General features: G+C 55.8%; 1 protein-coding gene across 3 annotated transcripts in view; it reads left to right on the plus strand.

The window, feature by feature from the left end:
* GRIK4 (glutamate ionotropic receptor kainate type subunit 4) overlaps positions 1-25,263 on the plus strand; it is a 261,622-nt gene that overhangs the window by 191,020 nt on the left and 45,339 nt on the right. For all 3 annotated transcript variants that reach the window (XM_059676626.1, XM_059676628.1, XM_059676627.1), the window contains 4 exons: positions 4,393-4,545; positions 5,401-5,505; positions 20,995-21,102; positions 24,080-24,283. In XM_059676626.1, the coding sequence (XP_059532609.1) occupies positions 4,393-4,545; positions 5,401-5,505; positions 20,995-21,102; positions 24,080-24,283 (570 nt within the window). The remainder of the gene's footprint in view (positions 1-4,392; positions 4,546-5,400; positions 5,506-20,994; positions 21,103-24,079; positions 24,284-25,263) is intronic.

Below are 25,263 nucleotides of genomic sequence, written 5' to 3' on the forward strand. Positions count from 1 at the left end.
CAGGAAGGATTTGGAAGGAGGTCCTGACCCTAGTAGGGCTTGGAGGCTGTGAGGGACGCCCTCGAGCCCAGTGTCATGAAGGGCCAGGTGCGTCCTCCTGCAGGGATACAAGCCCGTCCTGGCCTTCCCTCCCTTCCTGCCGCCATCACCCCAGCATTCTAGTGAGGTGCCGGTGGACTTGAATGGCTCAGAGCACCATCTTAGGAGAGGAAACAAAATCACTGCCTCCCCTCCATCGCGGACCAACCCTCACCGGGCACCTGCTGAGGGCAGCACAAGGTCCCTGCTCCCCTTTCCAACTTCCTCCGGAGGGTCACAGCCCTTCCACAGTGCCACGTGGACCACAGACGGAGAGGAGAGCCCTCGAGGCCCCATGCAGGCAGCGCCTCCCGGCTGTGCTCTGGCTGAGGCGTGTGCTGGGCTTGGAGCCAGCAGCACCGGCCACTGAGCTCAGGGTGTGCAAGCCATTGACCTCGGATGTTTGATCTGTAATTTTGAGCTGATTGTGCCTGGCCATCTCCGAGGATTATCAGGAAGATAAACTGCATCGAATGAGCTAACTTAACCTCCTGTGTGTCAGCCATGGGGTAGGCATTACTAACTGTATCAGGAAGGTTTCGCAACAGAAATGCTATTTAAACACCAGCCCCTAATCTCACAACAAGCATTTACGTAGCTGGTGCCTCTCAGCGTCAGCTAGGGGTCAGCTAGGGGTCATGCATTGCCTCTCAGTCAGCTAGGGCTCTGTGGCCTCCAGAGGAAGGAAGGGTTTACAGGAACTCACATCAAAGCATGTGGAAGGAGCCCACAGGTGCCAGCACACATCTCCCCTCGCCCCGCCCCCCGCCCCCCGCCAGGTGTCTCACTTAGCAACAACCTTTAGAAAGCAGCCTCTTCCATCCCCTCCTGGGCTGAGGTCCCAGCACCACCCGGCTCTGCTCTGCCACTGGCTTGGAGCTGGGAGCATAGTCCCACCTTGTCTCCCATCAGCTGCTCAAACAGCCAGGGCCCCCAGCTCAGGGGACCAACTCTCCTCCCCTCTCTCCTCGCCTCCGTGGCCCTCTGCTCTCTCCCTGTCTCTCTCCATCTCAGTTCCCATCCCTCCCTTCTCCCTCCTTTCCTCATGCTGTCCTTTCCATCTCCCTCTGTCCTGTAACCGCCTTTCTTTCTCTTTCTGTTCCTTCTTCTCTCCTATTTCTTTCCTCCTGACTTGTGCAAGCCTCTCTGCCTTCCTCACCTGACATGTCCCCTGGCAGGGGTCCCTGTGGGGAGTTTGCTGGCAGCTCGAAGGGCCGGGAGAGGGAGTGGCCGACTGAGGAGCAGCAGGAGAGAAAGTCCCCCAGGCTGCACCCCAGGGGCCCGATAGACAGCAAGTTGCACCCCCAGGGGCCAAACAGACAGTGAACTGCACCCCCAGGGGCCCGACAGACAGTGAACTGCACCCCCAGGGGCCCGACAGCGAGCTGCAAATGTGCTTCTCGCCTGAGCTGATGAGAGGAAAGAGCGTCATGGGTGGCAATAACATGCACTGGGTTATGCCATCCCCATTGATCATGCTGCCCAGAATGAGAGCACGGAAAAGCACTGAAATTACATGCGGTTAGATTAAGTAATTAGAATTTATGCTAAAACAGATGTTTGTAAGTGTTTATTTCACTGAATAAAACCCAGGCTGTAAGAACTATTCTGTGAGATTTTAATAATTTCTGCCCTGGTACCATATTGGGGGTGAAGTTCAAGCTGCGAAGGCTCAGTGACAAATGGCGTCCAAGAGGGCCTTGGGCCACCCGTGGAGGTGGCCGTGTGTAGGAGATGCTTTCTGTTCTATTTCAGGGACGGGGAGAAACTGAGCCACAACTTTCTGAGTCAGATAGACTCATCTTAATTCATAGCCTTTCCCCTAAACAATTTACAAACAGCTCAAGAGAACATAGCAATGAAGAACCAATGAAAATATAAAAACAGGGAACTTGAGGATTTCTTGCCAAGCAACATTTTGGTGCCAAGAAAGAGGACAGGATTTTACATGAAGATTGAGGCATTTGGGGGATTGAATACTTAGGAGGAACAGAGACACAACCCAGAGGCAGGCATCCACACATGGGAAGGGAGGCCACAGAGAGCCGAGGGTCATGCCAGGGGGCGATGGGAGGACAGAGGTTCCAGACGGCAGCGAGGAGGCCAGGCGTGGAGACAGGAAAGGATGGTTTTGAACTAGAACTGCAGTCCCAAACTTTCCAGAGCGAAATTAGTAAATGAAACCAGCGGCAGAAAGCAATCAGGAGAGCAAACAGAGAGTTGGGGATGGAGAGCCACTGCGACGGACCCGCTGAGCTGGGAGTGCAGGCTCTCACAGGCTGGGTGAGGAGGGAGCTGGCGACTCGGGGAGGGGAGCTTGAGAGGCACAGGGTGGAGGCGAGGCCCAGACAAGCTGGTGAGGACCTGGGCAAGGGTCCCGGGCAGATTGCCGAGCCTGCAAGCAAGGACTGTCTGTGACGTCTGAAGGACCCTGAGGAGGCTGGACTAGAAGAGGAGACGTCTGGGCTTGGGACTGTCCTGTTCACATCAAATCAGGCTGAGCTGCGGAGAGTACCTGGGGAGCCAGAGCGTCCTGGGGACATGTCACAGGTCACCAGTCACCTTGTTGAAGGCAATACACAGATGGAGAGGAGACAGGTGCCTTGAGGATGTCCCTCCCACTGCTCTCCGCCCCAGCATCCCCAGCTGAAGTTGTTCTCATTCGAAGCACTCAGAGAATCTTGAGGACCCTGGAGTTTGAGATTCCGAAAAGACCAGGAGCAGGCACACACGAACTCCAGCACCCAGGGTGCTGGCTAATAAGAGAGCATCAGCCAAGGAAACCGTGTTCAGACAGAGTGGGGAGGGGAGCACTGGGGCCTGGTGGGAAGATGTGACAACAGCAGGGCGAGCTGCGTCTGCAAGGCTGCAGTAAGGAGGGTTCTCTGGGCTTTGGGCACCTGATACCCTCCTCCTAGAAGTCTCTCCTGCCCCCCCCCACCCCCCACCCCCAGGTCTCTGCTCAGTGCTGGCCCCGTAGTTGCTTCCAGCGGTTTCTATTGTCTGGGACCCGTGTGTGCAGCCCAGTGCCATCACCTCCTGGGACAGCACATCCCCAAGGACAAGTGTCTTCTGTTTTTCTGCGTCTACCACTTCCACCCACACCCCTCAGCCTTTCCCGCCCTGAGGGACGCTGACATAACTTAACTTGATGCAGTGTTGAGGCTGAGCCCGTGGGCAGGTTTCACCCCAAATTTAATTTGATTCAATAAATATGTTGGAGGCCAACCACAGGCCAGGTCATGGTGGGTGTGCTGTACGGGTTGTAGAGATCAGGCCCATGTGTTCCTGCCCTGAGAGCTTGTTTGCAGTGCAACAGGGAGCTGCAGATATGGACAGCACTGCGCTGGCCTCTGCCCCCTGGTCTTGAGGCTCCACAGCACAACCCTGCCTCGCCTCTGGCTTCTGGTTTCTTCCTCGCCTGCGCCCCCTCCGGTGCTCTGCGCACTGCACCTCTGTGTCTTTGCTCACACAGTTCCATCTCTGGAATGCCTTTCTCCCTGCCTTCGCTGCTCCCCACTCTCAGCTTCAATACTTTCTCTACCAAAGTCCTTTAGTGCTCAGTTCCAGCACTGCCTCCTCCAGGAACCATTTCCTTGATCACCCAACCAGAGGCGCCATCTTCTGTGGACCCCCACAGCCCTTTGTGGGCCCCCCTGACTCAGTCTCATGTTAACCTCTATGTGCCCTGTCTCCCCGAGCCCCTCCCCTGTTTCACTATCATCTACCACAGAAATAGGGCCTTACTCAACTTGCCATGAATGTCATACATGCCCATCAAATCAGTAGTACAAAGTGGGCTGAGATCGTGTGGACAGCTGTGAGCAGCGTCTAGGGGTCTTCCCAGAAGACGTCGCCGTCGCCTGAGTCTTGTAGAGAGGGCGTGTCTGAGGGTAGTGGCTGGGCGCCTTCCTCTCCCTGAGACAGGCAGCCCCATTGCCTTGGGGGATTCCTGCGAGCAGTAACAGTGGGTGCTTCCCTGGAGCAGAGAGAAAGGATCTCCTGGAAATCATGTGGGCCCCGGAGCTTGTTGGCCCAACCCCACAGGGCCCTTTGCTGCTCTATCTGCCTTGGGTGGGCAGCTGGGCTGTGAGGGGAGCTGGAGCTGGTCCCAGGACAGGAGGTAGCCTCAGGCAGCAGGTGCATCCTTATCTCCTCTCTATTTTGCTTTTCTCTTTTCTTCCTCCTCTTTCTCTTTTCTCCCCTTTCCCTTTCCCTTCCTTTACACCTGTCCCTTCCTCTCTCTGCTCCTCCCCCCGCCTACCCACATGCCTCCTGGCTGGCGCCTGCTCCGCTGCCCTCTGCCCTTCGCAGCTCTCCTCGGCCCTGCTGTTCGATGCCCTCTACGCTGTGGTGACTGCGGTGCGGGAGCTGAACCGGAGCCAGGAGATCGGCGTGAAGGCCCTGTCCTGCGGCTCAGCCCAGATCTGGCAGCACGGCACCAGCCTCATGAACTACCTGCGCATGGTGAGGGGGTGGGGCTTGGAGGCCACGCCCAGCCAGCCAGCGGGAGAGTCGCTTCCAAGTCCCTCACTTGCAGGCCTCCTCAGTTATCTCAGCCCAGAGGAAACAGTGGCCTGAGGCAGCCCCCTGCCGTGGATCGAGGGTCACCTTTGTTCCCTAACCCCTAAAATCACCGGAATCCATGGCAAGTCTGCTCACAAGACGATGGCCCTGGAGAGCCTCAGACAGTTCAGGGCCTCCTGGGTCTGGGCTTGGAACCTGAGCCTTGGGCTCACAGGTGGTCCCAGCAAAGCTGCACTCAAGGTGGGGGGACGCTGCTGCTGTAGACAGGGACCCCTCAGGCCAGCACTCTGACTCGGGGCTGGTCCCTGATTCTCTCAGCCACGTGTCCTCCCATGGGTGGATGTGGGTCCCTAACCCAGGAAGCAGACATCACGTCTGGGCGGAGCAGCTTGGGTTTTGCATTTGAGTCAGGTTGTCCTGACTTGCACTGGGGATGGGGGTGGGGGCAGGGGCGGGAGGAAGCTGCCCTAGGAGCAGCCGCGGGCCAGCAGGAAGGTTCAGGGGGTCTGAACTCCAGCTGGCCTCTTGGTGTTGCATTGGTTTAGGCAGCAGCTGTGAGGTCCTTAAGGGTGGGGCATCCTTCTTCCCCTCCAGCCCCAGCCAGTTCCGAATTGGTTCCAGTCATCGCGTGTGTGGCTTCAAAAGCCTGTGGCTGAGAGGTGGATAGGGGAATGGCCTTCTGTCCCCTGTGCGGGGCATGCTGTCGGACATCCTTAGCAGCACACGCGTGGCCGCTGGCTGAGGCCGAGTGGCCAGGGACCTGTGTGGTGCTGTAACTCACTCTCTCCTGGACAGGTAGAATTGGAAGGTCTCACCGGCCACATTGAATTCAACAGCAAAGGCCAGAGGTCCAACTATGCCTTGAAAATCTTACAGTTCACCAGGAATGGCTTTCAGCAGGTAAGCCTGGCTCCGGCGCCACCGCGGCAGACACCCTCGTTGTTCCTCTCGCTGTCCCCAGCCTGTTTCTCCTTGGCACTCAAGACGGCCTCTTGCTCTCCATTATCCCCAAGAACAACAGGCTGCCCCTCAGGCCAGGCTCCTGGCTGCACTGCTCCCTGCTGCCTGCCCCCAGGTTCAGCCAGTGGGGCCATGGGACGCAGCCCCAGCGAGATACCAAGAAGGAGGCATCATGCTTTGCCATGGGGCAAGGGGAGGCGGGGGGAGGGGGGAATGGTCATGGAAGGAAGCAATGCCCGAGCCTTGTCCGCGCTTGGATTATTCTCCTCCCTGGATCCTGCCCTGACCCTGGAACCGTGTTAGAGCCCAGGTGCTTGCTGGTGAGGCACAGATGGAATCCCATGGGGACGGAGGACCTTGTTTAGCTTTGAGAGGGTTGGCCAGTTCTCCCCTGTCGGCTCCTTTCTGACCAGCCCAGCTCCCCTCCCCACACCTGTCAATGACGCCCCTCCTGTCCTCTCTGCTCCCCATCTTCTCCCATCGGCTTAGGGTGCTTTGTCCTTCATAGCTCCTTCCAGCTCTCTTTATTCTCCTCCATCCACCTTCTCCTTTCCTCCAATTCTACTGCATAGGAGGAAACAGGGATCCTGACAACCACCCCAAGTGACTCTCTGAGGGTTTCCCAACCTCCTGTCACCCTAACCATCAGCTGCCTTTCTTAGCCTAGCCCTTCGCCAACCTCAGGAAGCCTGAGGCACAAGGTGCAGTGCACTGAGCAAGCAGGAAGCAGGCACAGCAACGGCTTCCTGGCTGTCTGGGCAGCTGACAGGGGACGCAGCACTGCAGGGTGCCTCCCAGGGAGGCTGAGATTCGTCACCTTTGTCTTCTTCTTCTTCTTCTTCATCGTCGTCATAGCAGGTTTTGTTTACCGAGGTCTTACCATTAGTCATATAAATGTGTCATATGTGTTTCCTCATGGACCCCACAGGGCTGGCTCTCTGTATGAGCCCCTACTTTATAAGCGGGGAAACTGAGAACGCTGACAGACTTGGCCTTGAACAATTAGAAAGGACAACTAGTTTTGAACCCAAAACCTCTAACGCTGAAGCCCAGGTTCTTAACCATTATAGTCAATCATGCAGTAAAGTCACCTTGGTAGTTTGGTGAAAAGGTAGATTTTTAGACTCTACCCACCAGGAGACTGAGGCGGTGCCCAAGGACAGGGCAAGGGAGCAATGCGTCAGGCCCCACGGTGATCCTGAGGGTGCCGGGCCAGGGCTGGGCCCATCACGTTCACGCCGGCCCCTCTGCGCCCAGGTCTGGAGGCCCCCAGATCCAGCTCCTTCCAGGAGGACACTGAGCACACCAGGCCATGCGGCCAGGCCACCTTCTCAGATCACAAAACACAGAAAGAGAGGCCCAGGCAGAGCCAAGAGCCAAGTCCTGGCCGTGTGAGCTCCTCGCCGCTCTGGGCAGGCTGTGTGAGCGTGAAGCAACCCCAGCTGCTGCCGCTCCTGGCGTCCCAGATGGCCGGCTGGTAGGCGGCCTGACACCAGGCTGAGTCTCACAAGGCGCCCCTTCGTTTCCTGACATCATTTATGGATCCTGTGAGAGCGAAGGTGGGGAGGCCGGCCCCTGCCCTGAGAGAGAGCATAGTCTGGAGGGCTGAGATGACAAAAGGGCCATTAACCTCCTGTGGTGCCCTCAGGGCGCTCCCTGAACATGAAGCTAGTCATGGTGGAGAGCGATCTTAGGAGGACAGTGCCTTCGCCAGGCCCCGCCCCAGCCCGCCCCAGCCCACCCCACCTGTGGGACCCACCTCCATGCAGGAAGCTCCTCTGGCTCCCACCTGCTTCCTGCTGGTCTCCTGGGAAGACCCCCTCCAGTTCCCCTTCCATCCAGCATCGCCGATGGCCCTGGTCCCACCCTGCCCTCTAAGGGCAGCTGATGCAGCTCAGAGTACCTCTTCACCAGCAGCTGCCGCTCAGAGGGGCAGTTCTCGGGCTCTGGCTGCGGAGTCAGCCTTTCAGACTCACCGCCAGCCGCCAGCAGCACACACTGTTGGTGCAGGTGGGGCTGCTAGGCCTCAGGGTGCACAAGCATGACCAGGGGTGTTTGCCCTTAAATGCACACTCCCAGGCCCCACGATTCTGAGTTAGTAAAACGGGAAGCATTCCAAGAATCTGCATGTTCTCACCCACCAGCCGGATAGATGATTAGTGCAGGTGGCCATTGACCACGCCGAGCCGGACACGCCTGGTAGAAGATGCTGGTCAGCAGCAGCCTCTGCACAGAATGCCTCCCCCCTCACCCCGCCCCCCCGCCCCCGGCAAAGGGAGGGGCCCGCTGTGAGTGCCGTTAGGGAGGAGGCGCTTCTGACCATCGGCCAGCGCTGGACGCACACTCCTGATTGGATTAGACAGTGGGTGATGGTGACCTCCTAAGGGTACCCCCACTTTTCTTCCACCAGCCTGGTGGTTGGGATGCTGCTCTCCACCTGCTCAGCCTCGGTGAGTGGGATGACTGCTCTGAGGGCTGCATGGACAGGGGCTCCCCCCATCACCAGCCCCGTCCCTGCCCCTCACACGTGTCCTTCCCTGTGATGATGGAGGGAGAGACGGTTTGAGGAATGAACATCGTGCTTGCCTCCCTGGATGGGAGGGATGCCAGCGCTTCTGATATTCACCCAGTCCCGTCCACGGTGACGCTGCAGGGAGGAGAGGTGCCGGGCACAGGGAAACGGCGCCTCTTGAGCATCTGTGTGTACCCGACACGGCACGGTGCCTTGGGGAACAGCCTTGCAGGGGATAAACCCATTTCCCAGATGAGGAGACTGAGGCTCCGGAGGGAAGGAGCTTGGCCCAAGGAAATGACTAGCCAGGACTCTAGGCAGAGCTGGGACTGCTTCGCTCATCCTACACGGAGCCCATGCTCTTGCGTCTCCCACTCCTGCCCCGCCTCACCCTCCCGGCACCCCTCAGCCACCACATCACGCCTCTTACTCAGGTCTCTTGCTATGCTGCCACCTGCCATGGGCCAGCGGGGGACCGGGGGGGGGGGGACCCCTGACTCCCAGGGACCTGCTGGGGGGCTTTCTCTAGCAGGGCGTCTTCTCTTTGGGATTTTGTTTTGCTTTTTCTTCCTGTCTGGGCTACCAACTATAGGAGCTCGTTTTGATTATTTAGAAAGTATCATGCGGGGACTCTGGGTGATGACTGGTGAGCTTCTGAACCAGATACCGGGTTCCCTGCCGGCGGCCGATTAAGGGGGATCACAATTTTAGAATCATCTCCAGGGTTCAGGTTACTCTCTACCAGCTGTAAGTCACAGCTTGATGGTTTGGGGAGGCCTTCCGTCTTGGGGCTCCCGGAGCTTCTGCAGAGCCCGTGGGGGGAGATGCTAGCATCCTGGGTGACACGTCTGAACCTGGGTGAACCCTCTGCCTGTTGGGGTGTGGAAGGCAGTAGTACCGTTTCCATGTCTCTAGCTCCGTCCTCCGCGTCTGCCCGTGTGAGATCCCGTCTCCATCCGTGCCCCCCCCCCCCGGATGTCGTGGACAGGATAGGAACAGCACCACCCCCTTCTGACTTGGAGGAAATCACACGGAAGGAGGAGAGGAAGACAGAGGTCCAGCGGGAGGCCCGTTTCCTTTGTTTAACGTGGTCTGAGGCTCAGAGCCTCTGAGCAGCCCCAGGTGACTCCGTCAGGGCTGCGATGAGATGAGCGCATCTTCCATCTGAGGATCTGAAATGGTCTAATGGGCCCAGTAAGCTTTGGGGAGAGGGAAGGCAAAGGAAGGGGGGTCTGGCATCCCCGCTACAGAAGCAGATCCCGGCTCTTCCTTGGCCGCTGTGTGCACACGGGCATGGGACCTGCCTTTCTCCGTGCGTGCGGGTGTAGCTCCACACGGGGCCTGGCAGCACCCAGGATGACAGGAACTGGGGGTGCATGCCGCCCTCTTCCGCTTGCCGGTGACTGGGCAGGTAGCGGGCTCCCCTGGCGCAGCCTTAGGAAGAGCTCACATGTGTTGGTGTCTCCTACATGATGCGTTGTGCTGAGGGGGGTGGAGATGTATGGAAAAGTTATCGTCTTTCTATCAGCCATGCATACAAGCTATTCTCTCCATCTTGCGGGTAAAGAAACTGAAGCCGAGAGAGCAAAAGTCTCGAACCCACCTCCACAGAGCTAGTTAGCCTCAGACCTGAGAACCGAGTGCATGGAGCTGCCTGGTCTCCCTCAGCAGCAAGGCCCAGGCCAGCGGGAGGGACCCTCGAGGCCGCTCGTCTAACTCTCCAGCACATGCAGGACTGTCCTCCTCAGCTGCCCGAGGGAGGGAACAGCCGCAGCCTCCCGTGGGCCCATCCTCCAGCGCGTTCCAGTCTCACTGCCTGCGTCACATCTGCCCCAACCTGCCCTGCCAAGCAGCCGAGTTTCCCGCGTGCTGGTTTCACCAGCTCTTCAATCACTTGAAGGAGTCTGATTTTCCTTCCTTCCTGGAACCTAGCATAGGCGTTTTGAGTGCCGACTCTGTGCCAAGGGCTGGGAATGCAAGAGACATGAGTCCTGATCCCCTCAGGAGCTCAGGAGGGAAAGGCAAGCATCGCAGCCAGCCTGCGTCCCGTCCCCAATGCCGCGGCCTGCAAGCCTCTCGCCATGGTGCCTCCGTTAAAGCAGGAGGCCTAACTCGGGGCCACACTCCCAGCAGAGCAGCATGGCACAGAACTGAGACGGCTGAGGAACAACCCCCTTCCCCACCTGACACTAGATTTCCGTTAACCATGTTAACTTGTTCCCGGAATTAGTCTCCACATTTTTTATTCCTTCTAAACTCGGCCTTGGAGTCGATGAATGCCTGCCCTTGCCCCTGCTGCAATGCACAGGGTAGTGCACATGAGCTCCTCACAGGAGCCAGCCTGAGTCACCTCTTCCTTGGAGCTCTGATTGTTTAAGTCCATTCCTGCGGAAAGGGAGAGGTTGGCAGAGCCAGCCACGTGGCAGAGGAAAAAGCGCTACGAACGAGCCATATCTCATTTCCAAAGCTGGCGACTCAGCTTGCCAGGGGCTGGTCTCCTGGAACGACCTGCGTGCAGCTCAGCCAGAGGTGGGGAGGTTCGTGTGAGACCCTGCAAACCAAGACCTCGGGCACCTGCGTCTTCAGGGAGTTCAGCTCCGTTCCTCAAGTGCGCACCCCCCGCTGCTGCTGGTGGCCAGCCTGCCTCCCTTTACGCTTCCTCCACCCTCCCAGGCGGAGCCCCACACCGCATGGGCCCTTCCCGGGGCGAAGGCCCTGCCTGCTGGCCTGGCCTCTAGCTGGGAGGGGACACAGGAAACCTCTGTTCCTCGCGTAGCAGTTGTGGTGGGTGTGCTGGTGGGCTCCCTCCTGGTCCCAGCTCCAGACACCTTCCCTCACTTCACAAAGGAAGCAACGAGCAGCAGGGAACCCCAACAGCACCCTGTCAGGTAGAGGCTGCGCTGGCATTGCTACCTGCGACCTGGGACGGGGAGCAGGTGCCATTCTCTGTGTGGAGAGCGCCCTCCGCCCCCTGAACCCCTCTTGCTAGGCGCCTCTGACAGCCCAGTCCCATCTCACTAACGAGAGGCCTTTGGGCCCAGGTCAGCTCCATGGAGGCCGCTGTCCAGTGCATTTCCTTTTGCAATTACAGCTGACAGTGGGTGATATTGTGTATTAGTTTCAGGTGCACAGCAGCTGGTTAGACAATCATACACTTTACGAAGTTCCCCCGGTATTGAAGGCACCACCTGGCACCACACACAGTTATCACAGCATTACAGACCCCACGCCCTTTGCAGCCCAGGCCCATTGCAACTACCAATTTGTATTTCATTCCTTCATCTTTTCTTTTATTTTTTAAAAATATTTTATTGATTTTTTACAGAGAGGAAGGGAGAAGGATAGAGAGTAAGAAACATCGATGAGAGAGAAACATCCATCAGCTGCCTCCTGCACACACCCTACTGGGGATGTGCCCGCAACCCAGGTACATGCCCTTGACCGGAATTGAACCTGGGACCCTTCAGTCCGCAGGCCAACACTCTATCCACTGAGCCAAACCGGTCAGAGCTCCTTCACCTTTTCACCCATCCCCAGCCTCCCTCCCCTCTGGCAGCCCTCAGTCTGTTGTCTATATCTTCTGAGTCTGTTTCTATTTTGTTTGTTTATTTTGCTCTTCAGATTTCACAAATACGTGAGATCATGTGGCATTTGACTTTGTCTAACGGCTCATTTTACTTTCACCATCATCTCTGGGTCCATCCATGTTGTCACAGATGATAGGATCCATTGCTTTCACGGCTGCGTAATGTTCCCTTGTACATATGTACCTATTTTTACATCCACTCGTCTAGTGAGGGCACTTGGGCTGCTTTCGTATCTTGGTCATTGTAAAAAATGCAGCAGTGAACACAGGGGTGCATATATTCTTTCAAATTAGTGTTTGGGGTTTCTTTGGATCGACAGCCAGAAGTGGAGTCCTGAATTACAGGCAGCTCCGTTTTAATTTTTGAGGAGCCTCCACACTGTTCCCACAGTGAGTGCACCAGTTTGCCATCCTACCAGCTGCACGAGGGTTCCCTCCTCCACATCCGCACCAGCACTTGTTGTTTGTGGATTTATTAACGACAGCCGTTCTGGCAGGTGTGAGGTGATATCTCCTTGTGGTTTTAATTTTCACGTCTCTGATGATTTGTGATATTGACCATCTTTTTATATGGCTATTGGCCATCTGTATGTCCTCTTTGGAGAAGTGTCCATGTCTGGCCATTTTTAAATTGAATTGTTTGGTATTTTGGTGTTGAGTTGTATGTTTTTAGTTTGATGTAGTCCCATTTGCTTATTTTTTTCTTTTGTTTCCCTTGCCCAAGGAAATATATCAGAAAAAAAAATATTGCTAAGAAATTTTATTGCCTATGTTTTTTTTCTAGAAGTTTTATGGTTTTAAGTTTTATATTTAAGTATTTAATCCATTTGGAGTTTATTCTTGTGTGTGGTGTAAGAAGGTGGTCTAGTTTCATTGTCTTTTGCATGTATCTGTTAAATTTTCCCAACACGTTTATTGAAGAGACTGTCTTTATTGCAGTGTATGTTCTTGCCCCCTCTGTCATAAATTAATTGACCATAAAGGTATTGGTTTATTTCTGGGCTCTCTATGCTGTTCCATTGATCTGTGCCTCTTTTTATATCAGTACCAGGCTGTTTTGATTACCAAAGCCTTGTGGTACAGTTTGATATCCAGTATTGTGATCCTTCCAACTTTATTCTTCTTTCTCAAGATAGTTGTGACTATTCGGGGTCTTTTGTGGTTTCATAAAAATTTTTGGATTATTTCTTCTAGTTCTGTGGGAAACACCATTGTTGTTTTTTTATAGGAATTGCATTGAAGTTATAGATTGCTTTTAATGGTGTTAATTCTTTCTATCCATGGGCTGGTATGTGCTTCCATTTATTTGCATGCCCAGTTTCTTTCTTCAATGTCTTACACTTTCCAAGTTACAAGTCTTTTACCTCATCGGTTAGATTTATTCCTAGGTATCTATTTTTCATGCAGTTGTAAATGGGATTCTTTTCTTAGTTTGCCTCATACATTTTCAGTTTGGGAAAGGAGTTCACCATGAATATGCAGACCCTTTGAGCTGCTTTTGCAGACCTGGCTCAGCACCCAGGAGGGCAGACCTGGTGAGGTGGGCGCGTGGGGAGCTGCTGGGTGCGCCCCTTGCCCTGAGAACCATGGCAGGGGCTTGGCTTTAATGGGGAAATGCTGAGGTGGCAGGTTCTTGGAGGGGGGAGGGAGGTTGTTGAGGGGCTGCTTGGAAAGACATTGAGAAGACACATGCATTTCTCTTAATTAAGGAGCCAGGAGAGGGGGTGGTGCAGAGAGCTGACAGCAGAGCAGAGACTATGGTCCATTCTCAGATCAGAGGCATAGGGACTGCAGGCTGCAAGACCCCTGGCCTGGGCCCTGGCTTTGTCCTAAAGATCAATGGGGATTTCACATGCCCCCCACGGACTACTGGGATCTGAAATTAGAGGGGAAGGCCCCTCCAATCATGGATTCATTTCTCCCTTAACACTTCCTTCCTTTCTCCAGGAGCAATGCTCCTCTATTAATTAAAAGTCTATTGACTCTCTCCTCCTGTGAGAGCCTGTGCTCGCTGGCCCTGCAGGAGGACAGTCAGAGCAGAGTTCCCACGTGAGGCTGTCTCCTGCCCTCCCTGGCCCCGCGGCCTGGTCCTCTCTACCACAGCACAGGGTCCAGCTGCCTAAGGGCTTCGATGGAAGAGTCACCGGCTCTAGCAGCTGATGCACACACAGCCTGCAAACAATCGTAGCTGCTTGCATTTCACTGCGCCTGCTTCGGGCAGAGGAGGGGCTTGGATGTGCTGCATTTTAAAGGACTGTCCTGCCCTGTGCCTGCGCCTGCCCGTGCTCCCGGGACGTGTGCCAGCGCTGAGGGACTCCTTCTTGCATCTTCCCGGCAGCTCAGGCCTGGAGCGCTGGAACAGGCTGGGCGAACTCAGCCCATGAAGCAGCCATAGCTCAGCCCCATGACGCGGAGCAGGCCATAGGCCCGAGGCGGGAGTGAGGGCGGGCAGCCCGGGGAGAGGAAGCCCAGCGGCCGAGGGGCTGGGGCGGAGGAGGCATGTGCTGGGCAGACGCAGCTCCCAGCTCCCAGCGCCTGTTCCGCTCTGCTTCCTGTCACCTAGCCATTGGGAGGAGAAAATGAATACAGGGCAGCCATGCCCACAGGGTTGTCCTGCGCAGCCTGTCGTGTGGCGTCTCCCCTGGAGCTGCCTGTGGGCGTCCCTCTGTCTCTGTGCACAGGGCTCCTGGGGTCCCTGGGCTCTGGGCAGGGCAGAGGCCGCACAGGGCTGAGTGCCTGCTCACACCCTCCTGCTGCCACGCCAGCGCCTGCAGGAGGCCAGAGGCCGGCCGCCCAGATGGGCCCCTCCCGCTCCTCCAGGCCTGGCCTCTGTCCTCCCTCCACGCCCCAACACGACAGCGGCACAGTTGCACTTCGCAGTGGCTCTGGGTGGGTGTGCAGACGAGACCAGCGGTCACGGCCACTCCCGGGAGAGTCTGCAGCCCACCCGGCCATGCCTGACGAGTCACTGCTCAGACCAGGGTGCTGACCCAGCAGGAAAGTTCCCAGGTTCCTAGAGCGCAGTGAGGCCCGGCACACGCCACCTCCACCTGCCGCCAGCGTCCGTCCAGGGGCAGCAGAGGGCTGTCCGGCTGCCCCACGGGCTGCTGGGCATCTTGCCCGCCTCCAACTCCCTTCAGCCCAGGTGCTTCCCCAGAGCCATTCGTTCAACTGGCATCTGCTGCTCCGAGCTTCAAGTGGCATCATTCATGCAACTCTTTCCAAAGCTCCTCTCCGGCGAGCTTAGCCAGCGGAGCAGGCGCTCTCGGCCCCAGTGCGTCCTCGTGGTTGGCAGAGCTCTCTGGTGAACTTTCTCCTCAGCACCTGAAACAGCAACGTCTTCATCCTGGAAATGATGGATGGCTCGCGCTTAGGGCGCCCCCTGCACTCGCTCCAGCTCCGCCTCCCACCCCCTCAGAGGAGGAGCCTGGGAGACTTCTGACCAAAGGAGAAAAAAGAGGGAGCTGAGATGCGGGTAGAAGTTATTAAAGTCAGCACTTCTGTCCAAAAAGAAAGGTGGCCTGAGCCTCTTTACTGCCCCACTCGGGGCTTTAACTGCTGAAACCCCAGCTCGGCGGAGAGTCCGTTAAGGCCAGTGAGCGTCGCTGGGGTGGAGTGAGGGTCAGCCCTGCCCTGGCTGCTCACCTGTCAGTAGAGCACCCGGGACAGCTCTGCAGGCTGCTCTCTCTGGCAAGGGGTGTGGGGAGGCCAGACCAAGTCCCACTTTCCATCCCAGAGGCTGGGGGTCGGGCAAGAAGTCTGGAGGCATCTTGGCAAAAGCCAAACATTCAAGCAGAGTACAATTGTCCTCCTTATTTGTGGACCCATGTTTGCACAAGGGTCTACTCTCCATTCTCTCTCTGTAACCCTCAAAGCCATGCTATGGCACTTCCTAGACATGCGGTGAAAGCTGGAGGTGGCAGAAGGCAGGTTCCCACTGAGGCGGAGGGAGTGAAGCTCAGCCCCTGCCCTGGCTCTGCTCCCCTGCCCACACCTTCCTCTGCCTGGTCTGCTTAGTGTCCCTGTGTCCTTGGAACCCACGCCAGTTTGTGGACTGCACTTACAGAGCGGTGCCTGGCATAACACCTGGCATAATATTTCTGAGCAGAAATGTTGAGCAGAAAGGCATGGAAACTGCCCTGCATTTGTAAATGACTGTGTGCAATTAAGAAGCCTGCAATGTGTTCATACCTTCGGATTTATGTCCACATTAACCAAACACGGTATCCCCACCAAGACTGGGCTCTCCAGTGGGAACATGCTGGGCCTCGGCCATGGGCTCCAGAGAGCAGTTCGTGGCGGGTGGGAGGGGCCCTCCAGGGACGCCCCATATTTCAGCTCCGTGTCTGGGCTGCGTGTTCAGTGCCTCCAACCTGGCCCCACAGCCACCTGCCTGTGGCCTCTATGCCCCTCCCAGGCTGACCTCTGCTAGTCTCTCCTGGTGTCTCTAAGACATTGTAAACTTCCAGGCATTTTTAGGAATTCATGTTTGAGCTGAAAGGGGAGGTACCCTTCCTTTATAGCTAAGGTGACTGAATCCTAAAAAAAAGTGACTTGCTTAAAGGAATCTCATAATCCAAGTCAGCAGATATGTACGGAGCACCTGCCATAAGCCTGGCACCGCCCTGAGGGCATGCGTTGATGCCATCACTATGACAGGGCCGATGCCATCTAGGCCTGGGGATATGATGGGAACAAGACAGTGTCTCATCAGTATCAAGTGCTGTACTCGTACAGTGGGCGGGGGCGGGGGGTGCAGTTTGAAACAAATGATACCCAAATAGTTATGAGGCTGCAGGTGAGACGAATGCTCCCAGGGGAAGTTCCAGGCACTGTGCGCACGGGTCCCTGGGAGGCAGACTTGACCGAAGCGGCGGGGCTAGGAAGGGCCTCCAAGATGGCGCCCTTCTGGACGATGCTTGCTGGGTGACTGTGCCTCCGGCTGGAGGGGAGATGGCGAGGCTGCCTGGGGCTTAGCTGGCTGGCGGCAGAGCTGGGTCCAGAAGCTCGAACGCCACTGCAGCCCATGGCCCCTTCCTCGAACTTTACGTAATATCATCATAAATACATGTCACATCACAGGCAAAGGAAGAGCAGAGCTGACTTCAGGAATGTGGACTCTCAAGCAGGGTCACTTACGGCAAATGCCGACGGCTGAGCAGTAACAGCTCAACTGCTTACTAACTGTTGAGCTAACCTCCACAGTCCAAGAAATGACAGTATTTGGGGCAGCACAGCACAGTGGGCCTGCCTGTGCGTGGATCTGCACTAACTGTGGAACTTTGGGCACAAAATCCAATCTTCCGAGCCTCAGTTTTGCCATCTGAAATTGGATGACAGCCATGGCCTCCTTGCAGGGTGGGGGGGGGGGCAGGGGGAAGAGTAAACGAGAGAACAAATGTAAGGCTTTTCCTTCGGTTTCTGTTCCAAAGTATTATCCTGTGAAATTTTCTTGTGGTTTTTCCTTTAGTTACAACTCTGAAGGTGCGACTGGGTGTTAATTGACGCCAAAATGTACTTATTTAGCATCAGGGATGCTCTAGGTACTCTGCTAGAGGCTGCTGATAAAGTCATAACAGGAAGGGGTCCAAGTCCTTATGCCAGGCATGTTCATACTTTTGAGGCTGAGCTGCATTTAGGTACAATCTAGGACACACACACACCCCAACCTCCACATAACTAAACCAAACCTAAGAGACAGCGCCACCTGCTCTGTGCACTGCATTCTGACCTACTCGTGGAATACATTTCATTTTTAAAATGCAGGTCTTGACCCACTAAATTGGTTTCTCACCCCATGAATGGGCTGCAATCCTAGTTGAACAACACACTGCCCTACACCCGCGAGCTGACGTTAATGAGCGCGGGTGGAATCCGTCATTTGATGAGGTGTCTTCCATGGGCTCCTTCGGACTTCTCACTTTCGCACTGGCCAGAGTCGTTGTCCTCTGACCCAGAGTTTCCACAGCGTTCTGTGTGTACGTGCAAATGTGGTGCTAAGGGAATATGGTGACTAAGAGAACGAGGCCTTTAACCAACATCAGCAACTCCCTTTGTTCCCAAATCAGCCCCTCAAGCGCTAAGTTGGGCCCTTACTCATCCCCCAGTCTTCCACGTAAACTAAACTTTCACGATTGGAGACATTAGGTGTAAATTCAATAAACATGTATTCCTTCCTGCCGGGGCTGATCACCAGGGAGGCTCCCATCACAGGCCTTCTTAGCGAGTCTTACATCGCGGTGCACGCCTGGGCTGCTGACTCTGAAACCCACTCCTCTCGGTTCAGGCCTGGGGTTGCTAGCCCCAGTGCTTTATGCCAACCGTCACTCAGATGTCTGTGCTCAAGGAGACACCAACGTAGTCTGTGCATCCTTCCTAATGCGAACTTCAACTTTGAACCTGAATCTGAGATAAAAAAAAAAAAAAAGAAGAAGAAGAAAGAAAGAAAGAAGAAAGAAAGAAGAAAGAAGAAAGAAAGAAAGAAAGAAAAGAAAGGAAGGAAGGAAGGAAGGAAGGAAGGAAGGAAGGAAGGAAGGAAGGAAGGAAGGAAGGAAGGAAGGAAGAAAGAAAGGAAGGAAGGAAGAAAGAAAGAAAGACGCGCACGGGTTATTGTTTGTCCAACTTTAGATGGTCCTTGCCAGCGAGGGTCTGGAATTAAGAGCTTGCATTCGGCTAGGCCTGTGGTTGGCAAACTGCGGCTCATGAGCCACATGCGGCTCTTTGGCCCCTTGATTGTGGCTCTTCCACAAAATACCACGTGCGGGCGCGCATGTACAGTGTGATTGAAACTTTGTGGCCCATGGCATGTGCATGGCATGGCCGGTGCCTGGTGGGTGAGGCAATTAGCTTGTACCCCAGGGCACCTGGCTGGTTTCTCACTTTCCCTCCCACTGCTTTTCAGCAGCTGGATTGCAGGGGTAATAGCTGCCAGGCTGCTTCACCAGATCTGATGAGGTTGTTAATTTCTTGGGGACTAATGGAAGGATGGGTGTGAGATTAATTTTCCGGTTGGCGTTTAGGGGCTCGTTAGTCTCTTTGCTGCATTCCCAAAGGTGGGGACAGTAAATGACTCTGGTTCTGGGTAAATCACTGTACCCCTGACTTCTGGGGGTTCCCATCTCGTGGCTCAGGTAAGACCATGCCAATGGGGCTGGGGAGACAATGAGAACAGTGGGCTGGGCACCAACATAGGTAAGCCAGTGCACAGGCCGTTGGGGAGATGGATACAGAACAAATGTGTGTGGTGGAGCTGGGAAGGAGCCGGGGAGGAGCCGGGAAGGGGGCGTAGAGCATGGGAGCGGTCGGGCAGGGGGCCAGGAAGGCTTCCGGGAGAGCCCTCTGGGGTCGGGAGCACAGGGGTCGATGCTGGAGCCCTGGAGGTGACCTCACATTGATGGCTCTTCTCGTTTGGTGTCAGTTTCTTTCTCTATAAAACGAGTTTCCTGTGCGGATCTGCAGGAGACAGTCTTGGGAAGGGCAGGTGAACAGGAGCACAGGACCCTTCAGCCCTCCAGGGGGCGCCCTCGCAGGGGCTGGGGAGGAGGTCGGGGCCATCTCCTCTTTGGCAGAGGAAAGTAGCACCTGTGGAGACCACCAGGCTCCTACCTGACCCCAGAGGTGGGCAGGAGTCCCCAGCTGATGGTCCAGGGAGGTCCAAGCTCGGCCCTCTCCAGTCTCGACGGTGACGTCAGGGAGCTGGTCCTGCTCACTCACCACCGACCCCTCCGGGTGGAGATGAGGACCCAGGGGGGACAGGTCTCTACTGATGCTGACACTTTCACAGGAGGGGCCCTGAGCCCAGCTCAGGTGGCCAGAGCCACACGGCATCCATGGAAATGTAAGGGTTTTCCAAGAAAGCTGCTGCTGGGGCCTGGCACTGCCTGCAAGGTGGGGGTGGGCATTACCTTGGGTTCTAGCCAGCCGCACCTCTCTCTCCTGGCTGCCCCCTGCAACTCTCAGCAACAGAAATGATTCTCCAGGGGCTCCAGCTAGTAGAAATATGTTGGTAACACAGACACACACACACATAGACACACAAACATACAAACATACACACAAACAGACATACACACAAACACACATGCAAACACAGAGAGACATACAAACACACAGAGACACACAGACACACACAGACATACACACAAACACACACAAACACACACACAAACACACACAAAGATACATAGAGACACACAAACACACAGAGGTACACACAGACATACACACAAACATACACACGCAAACACAGAGACACACAAACACACAGAGACACACACAAACACACACAAACACACACACAAACACACAAACATACATAGAGACACACAAACACACAGAGGTACACACAGACATACACACAAACATACACACGCAAACACAGAGACACACAAACACACAGAGACACACACAAACACACACACAAACATACATAGAGACACACAAACACACAGAGGTACACACAGACATACACACAAACATACACACACAAACACAGAGACACACACAAACACACACACAAGGGGGAAGTAAAAAGAAAATTGCATTTATTAATGTTGGGTTAAATACAATGTCACCACCACCCAGTGAAGTTTCTCTCATTAGTCCCAGTGGCAGGTGACGAAGCGCTCAGAGAGGTGCAGCCGCTTCTCCGAGGCTGCACAGCTGCGACCGCGCTCCCGAGGCTGCTGAACAACATGCAGCAAAGTGGCGCCTCCAGGACGCGGGCTCGAGAGGAGGACAGAGAAAACCTGCATCTCCATCTATAGGCAGAGAGGGGGACTCAGAAAGGTTTAAGTCACATCTGGCAGAGGAACCAACCAGGCCTGGAACCGGCTCTTCCCTCCTCTGGTTCCTTCATTAGTGGAGCCCCTCAGCAAACATTAAAGGCCTGGGGTCCCAGCTCTCCCCAGCCCCCCCTGACTCCCTCAGAGAAGCGAGCGACTGCAGGCGAAGGGAGCAAAGGCTGTGTGGCTCACTCCCGCCTCCAGCCCTGCGAGCCCGCACGTTCCACTCCCTTTGGTGAGAGACCGTCCCTGTGCTACCTGCCATCCCTGACTTACTTCTCCGTTTGTTCTCCCAGCCCTCCTGAGCCTGTGCCCCTTTCTTCCCTTCCTCCCTCAGGTCTCTTCACCCTTTTCTGGCCCCCAACCCATGGAAAATACCCCAGGTTAGCCCCTTGGCTGTGCAGGCCAGGCCGCATCTCCCCGCTTCTGTGGCTTACCTGGAGCGAGGGCCCCACCCTCTTGGCTCCTGCACCCGCAGGGCCTGGGCGCCAGCTGCCAGCCCCCCCTCCCGCCCTTTCTCCCCAGCCCTTTCTCCTTGGTATCCTCAGATTGGCCAGTGGCACGTGGCAGACGGCCTCAGCATGGACAGCGGCCTCTACGCCTCCAACACGTCCAACAGTCTCTTCAACACCACCCTGGTCGTCACCACCATTCTGGTAAGCAGGTGCCCCCACCTCCCGGCTGCAGCCCCAGGGTGCTCCCCAAGTCCAGCCACTCACAGGCTCCCCAGTGTGCGGAGGATGGAGCTCTAGTCACAGCCCCCTGCGTGGGGGGCAATTCACTCCAGTTGCTGTTTCCCCTGGAAACGAAGTGTGATGAGTCCCAAAGCAGCTGGGAGAGGGGGATGGATGGGGACACCCTTCCAGGCAGTCGGGGAGCTGTGATGGCCGAGGGCAGGGGACCTAGAGGCATAGGCGGGAGAAGCCCACCAGGCTGTCTGCTTCTCGTTCATAACAGCCACCTCGCTCCGGGCCCATGTCCTCGTGCTCAGCTGCTGAGAACATGCTCAGCCTGCAGGGCCGGCCGCTGCCTTTTCTATGATTCAGTTTCCTTCCAGAATCCCCGCGCCCTCCTCCATAGACCCTCCTCCCCGCACCCTCCTCCCTGCACCCTCCTCCCCTTGCCAGGCACTCCATCCTGTCCTCAGATAGGTCCGAAACGAGGGCGCCAGGCAAGCTCAGCCCAGCCAAGGGAGCCTTCTTCCCCCTGAGGACCACGTTTTCAAAGATGTGTCAATGCAACCACCTGCATGGACAAAGCAGCAATTACGTGGTTCCTCTCCCCCGCACCCCGTTCCCTGTTAACTGCTCAGCAGCACACCTCCCTGCCCGGCCACACCCAGTGTGGCTACACTGATAGAGTCCAGCCCAAAGCAGAGACGGGATGGATCCGTGCGCGCCGCTGATGTGCAAGGTCTGCAGATGCGCTGCTTCTCTTAGGCTTTCAGAGATGCTGAGGGGCTCGGGGCTCCATCCCCACCTTCATGGGCTGCTGGCCCGGCTGGGGCTGGACTTGATGTGCTACAAGCAGAGTCGGGCAGGGCCAGGGCCAGGGCCAGGAAGGAGGTCACACCAAGCACCTACGGGTTGAAAGGGAGAGGGTCCGGCCATCCGGGAGACAGCAAAGCCTTCCGAGGAGAAGGGGCATGGAAGATGAGCTCCAGGCCGAGGAGGGGGAGGGAGAAATGAATCAGAGAGTATGATCAATGCCTGGAAATGCTGGGAAGGGCGGATTCCCCAGAGCTGAGCCCTGGGGGAGGTGAGCTACATGCCAGAGGCACAGGCTGGGTCCAGGCTGTGGAGGGACTTGAAGGCCAGGCTGCTGAGCTTTCCCTGCAGCTGGTGGGAGCCAGGTGTCACTGGACATGTCTGTTTGTTCATCGATGGGCGTTTATTACCCCTGTGCTGGGCAGTGTGCTTGGTGCTCCGCACTAGACAGGCCTGGGGCGGGCAGTGTAAACACCCAGGTGGGCAGAGCCTCTCTGAGGGGAGATCTGAGCAGACACCTGACGGGACGGACATGGCAGCCAAGTCATCTGGGAGGAGACGTCCTGGCAGAGGGAACACCGAGCAAAGGGCAGAGCGAGCAGTTCCCATCTCAGCTCCAGCTTCCGCTCCCTGAGCCCGCTGCCCCACCTGAAACACAAGCGCTGCCCTCTCACTGCCACCAACTCACAGAGCCACACCTCCTGGGCTTATGGGCCCTGGGCACCCTCCCACCGGGTGTGCAGATGAGGAGCTGAAGCTCAGAGAGACGCGCCTGGGGGTTGGGGATGCTCTGCCGGCAGCTTTTCTCTCCCAGCTTCGCAGCTGCTCACTCCTGTGCAGGCGCATTCCCTCCAGTCCTGTGGGTGCCGCCCCGCCTCCCCACTCTGCTGCGCAAGGCTGCCTCTCAGAGCCTGCCTGTCTGTGTGGGCATCTGCCTGAGACTTCCCTTCGTGACTGATGGGCCCTTGGCTTTCTGACCCTCAGCTCTTCTGGACGCTCTTCTGTGTTCTGTGGCTCCCCCACTCCCCTAACATCACTGCCTCCATGAGGTCTGCTTACCCCTCTCTGTCCTTCCTGGCTTCTTCCTCTCAGTGGCCTCACAGATTCTGGACCATCAGCCATTGCTGCTACAAGAGTCTCCCAACCTCGGCCCCAACCTTGCCCTTACTCCACATTTTAAACAGATTCAACATGTTCCAAATCCTTTTCCTTCCAAATCATCCCTGGCCGTGAGAAGCCACCCTCAGTCATCTTCCCAGGCTCCAAGGGTCTGAGGGCCCCACCCTTGTGTGCCTGACACCCAGGCTGTCACCACACCTGACCCTCTCTGTGTCCCACCCGAGTCAAACTATGGCTCAGGGCTCAGTATTTCATATTAGGGAGTGTCTGTTCTTACCCCCAGACATTCTGTCCCTTGCTACTCAATATTCTACACTTATATCTTAAGTCTTTAAAACTGTTAATGCTTCCCTACTATATGTGTGGTGTACAGTCACCTTGTGCTGGCATCCAGGCTCTGCTGGCCTTAATTCATCTTCCTCCATTTCTTCTCTGGCCCCTCGCTCCCATGCTGAACGCCCCTGCATGGCCTCACTCAGGACATGCCCTTGATCACGCCCCTGGGGCCTGCCATCCACACCCTTCCATCAGTCAGTGTTCTGTCATCCTCCAGACCCAGCTCACGCCCCACCTCCTCCACGGAGCTTTCCAGAGGCCCTATCCCTCTTCCCCAACACTCCTGGCTGGACCAGCTCCCCCGTGGCGGCAGGTGCTCAGCACAGGTTCTTACCTGGCCTGCTGTCTTCTCAGCATCCTTGTATCTCTTGTTGCTCAGTGATAGGTCCGTGCAGAATAAACAAACAAACAGACAAGGGATGGAGGGGGGTGGGGTCAGGCAATGACCTTACATAAGGCAGAAGGCCTTCAGCTTGACACTCTGCAGTGGGACTCTTGTTTGTTCCTGGTAAGATAAGTGCCTTGAATTCGGAGGAGGGGAGCTAGTCACCACCTCCAAGGTAGCCTGTCACCTAGTCCACTTCCCTTCATCTCCCCATCGCCTCCCGAACCTCCTGTGCCCCGGGTCCTGTCTCATGTACTTAGGCACCAGGGCTGAGATGAGAATGACAGCTGCCCAGTTTTGCTGCAGGAAAACCCATATTTAATGCTGAAGGGGAATCACCAGGAGATGGAAGGCAATGACCGCTACGAGGGCTTCTGTGTGGACATGCTCAAAGAGCTAGCAGAGATCCTCCGGTTCAACTACAGGATCCGCCTGGTTGGGGATGGCGTGTATGGCGTTCCCGAGGCCAATGGCACCTGGACAGGAATGGTCGGGGAGCTGATCACGAGGGTAAGGAATGAACAGGTGATTGGACTGGGGGTGGGCTGGGAGGGAGATGGAAGGACAGAAAGCTGTGCTGTGTGCTTATAAACCCTCCACTAATACAGTCAGTCAGTCAGTCATTTTTTTTCATTTATTTCTCTGTTCATTGCACAAATCTTTACTGAGCTGGCCCTGGTGAGAATCACTGGTGACTATTTAAAACCGTGATGCTTTCCTAGTCCAGCACCTGTAACAGGTAAGGGAGGCTTGGACCAATTCACATGAATCAAAGGGTTCCGTTTTTGGATAGTCCAGGTGTTCTTTGGTTGTTCTGATTATTTTATTGCTCATAAGCACCCCCTGGCAGGGCTGGGACAGGTCTCAGGAAAGTGAAACACACCAACATCAACTGACTTTGACCTTGAGAGGTGCTGCTGGGGAGAGATGGTTAGATCACAGGGGAGTGGGCTGGAGAACCAAGATGGTAGCATAAATAAATGCTGGTACTCACCACCTCCCACAACCACATCAAAATTATAACTAAAATACAGAGCAACCCTCATTCAAAGCTGCATGAAATCTGGCTGAATGGAAGTCCTACAACTAGAGAAGTAAAGAAGAAAGCACATAGAGACTTCTAGGAGGGGCAGAGGCACCAAATGGGCTAGTCCCGTGGTTGGCAAACTGGGGCTCGCGAGCCACATGTGGCTCTTTGGCCCCTTGAGTGTGACTCTTCCACAAAATACCACGTGTGGGCGCACGTACAGTGTGATTGAAACTTTGTGGCCCCTGCGCAGAAGTCGGTTTTTGGCCTGGGCGAGTCTATTTTGAAGAAGCACTGTTGATATTTGGCTCTGTTGACTAATGAGTTTGCTGACCACTGGGCTAGCCCAACACTCATGTGTGGCATGTTTTTAATCTGGAGGAATATCTAGGTTGCAGAGGCCTCCCATGAGGAGCAAAAGGTCCTAGCTAGCTCCACACCAGGACCCCAGCCCAGTGCTGGG

This window comes from Myotis daubentonii, chromosome 19 (assembly GCF_963259705.1).
Source record: "Myotis daubentonii chromosome 19, mMyoDau2.1, whole genome shotgun sequence".
Taxonomy (NCBI): domain Eukaryota; kingdom Metazoa; phylum Chordata; class Mammalia; order Chiroptera; family Vespertilionidae; genus Myotis; species Myotis daubentonii.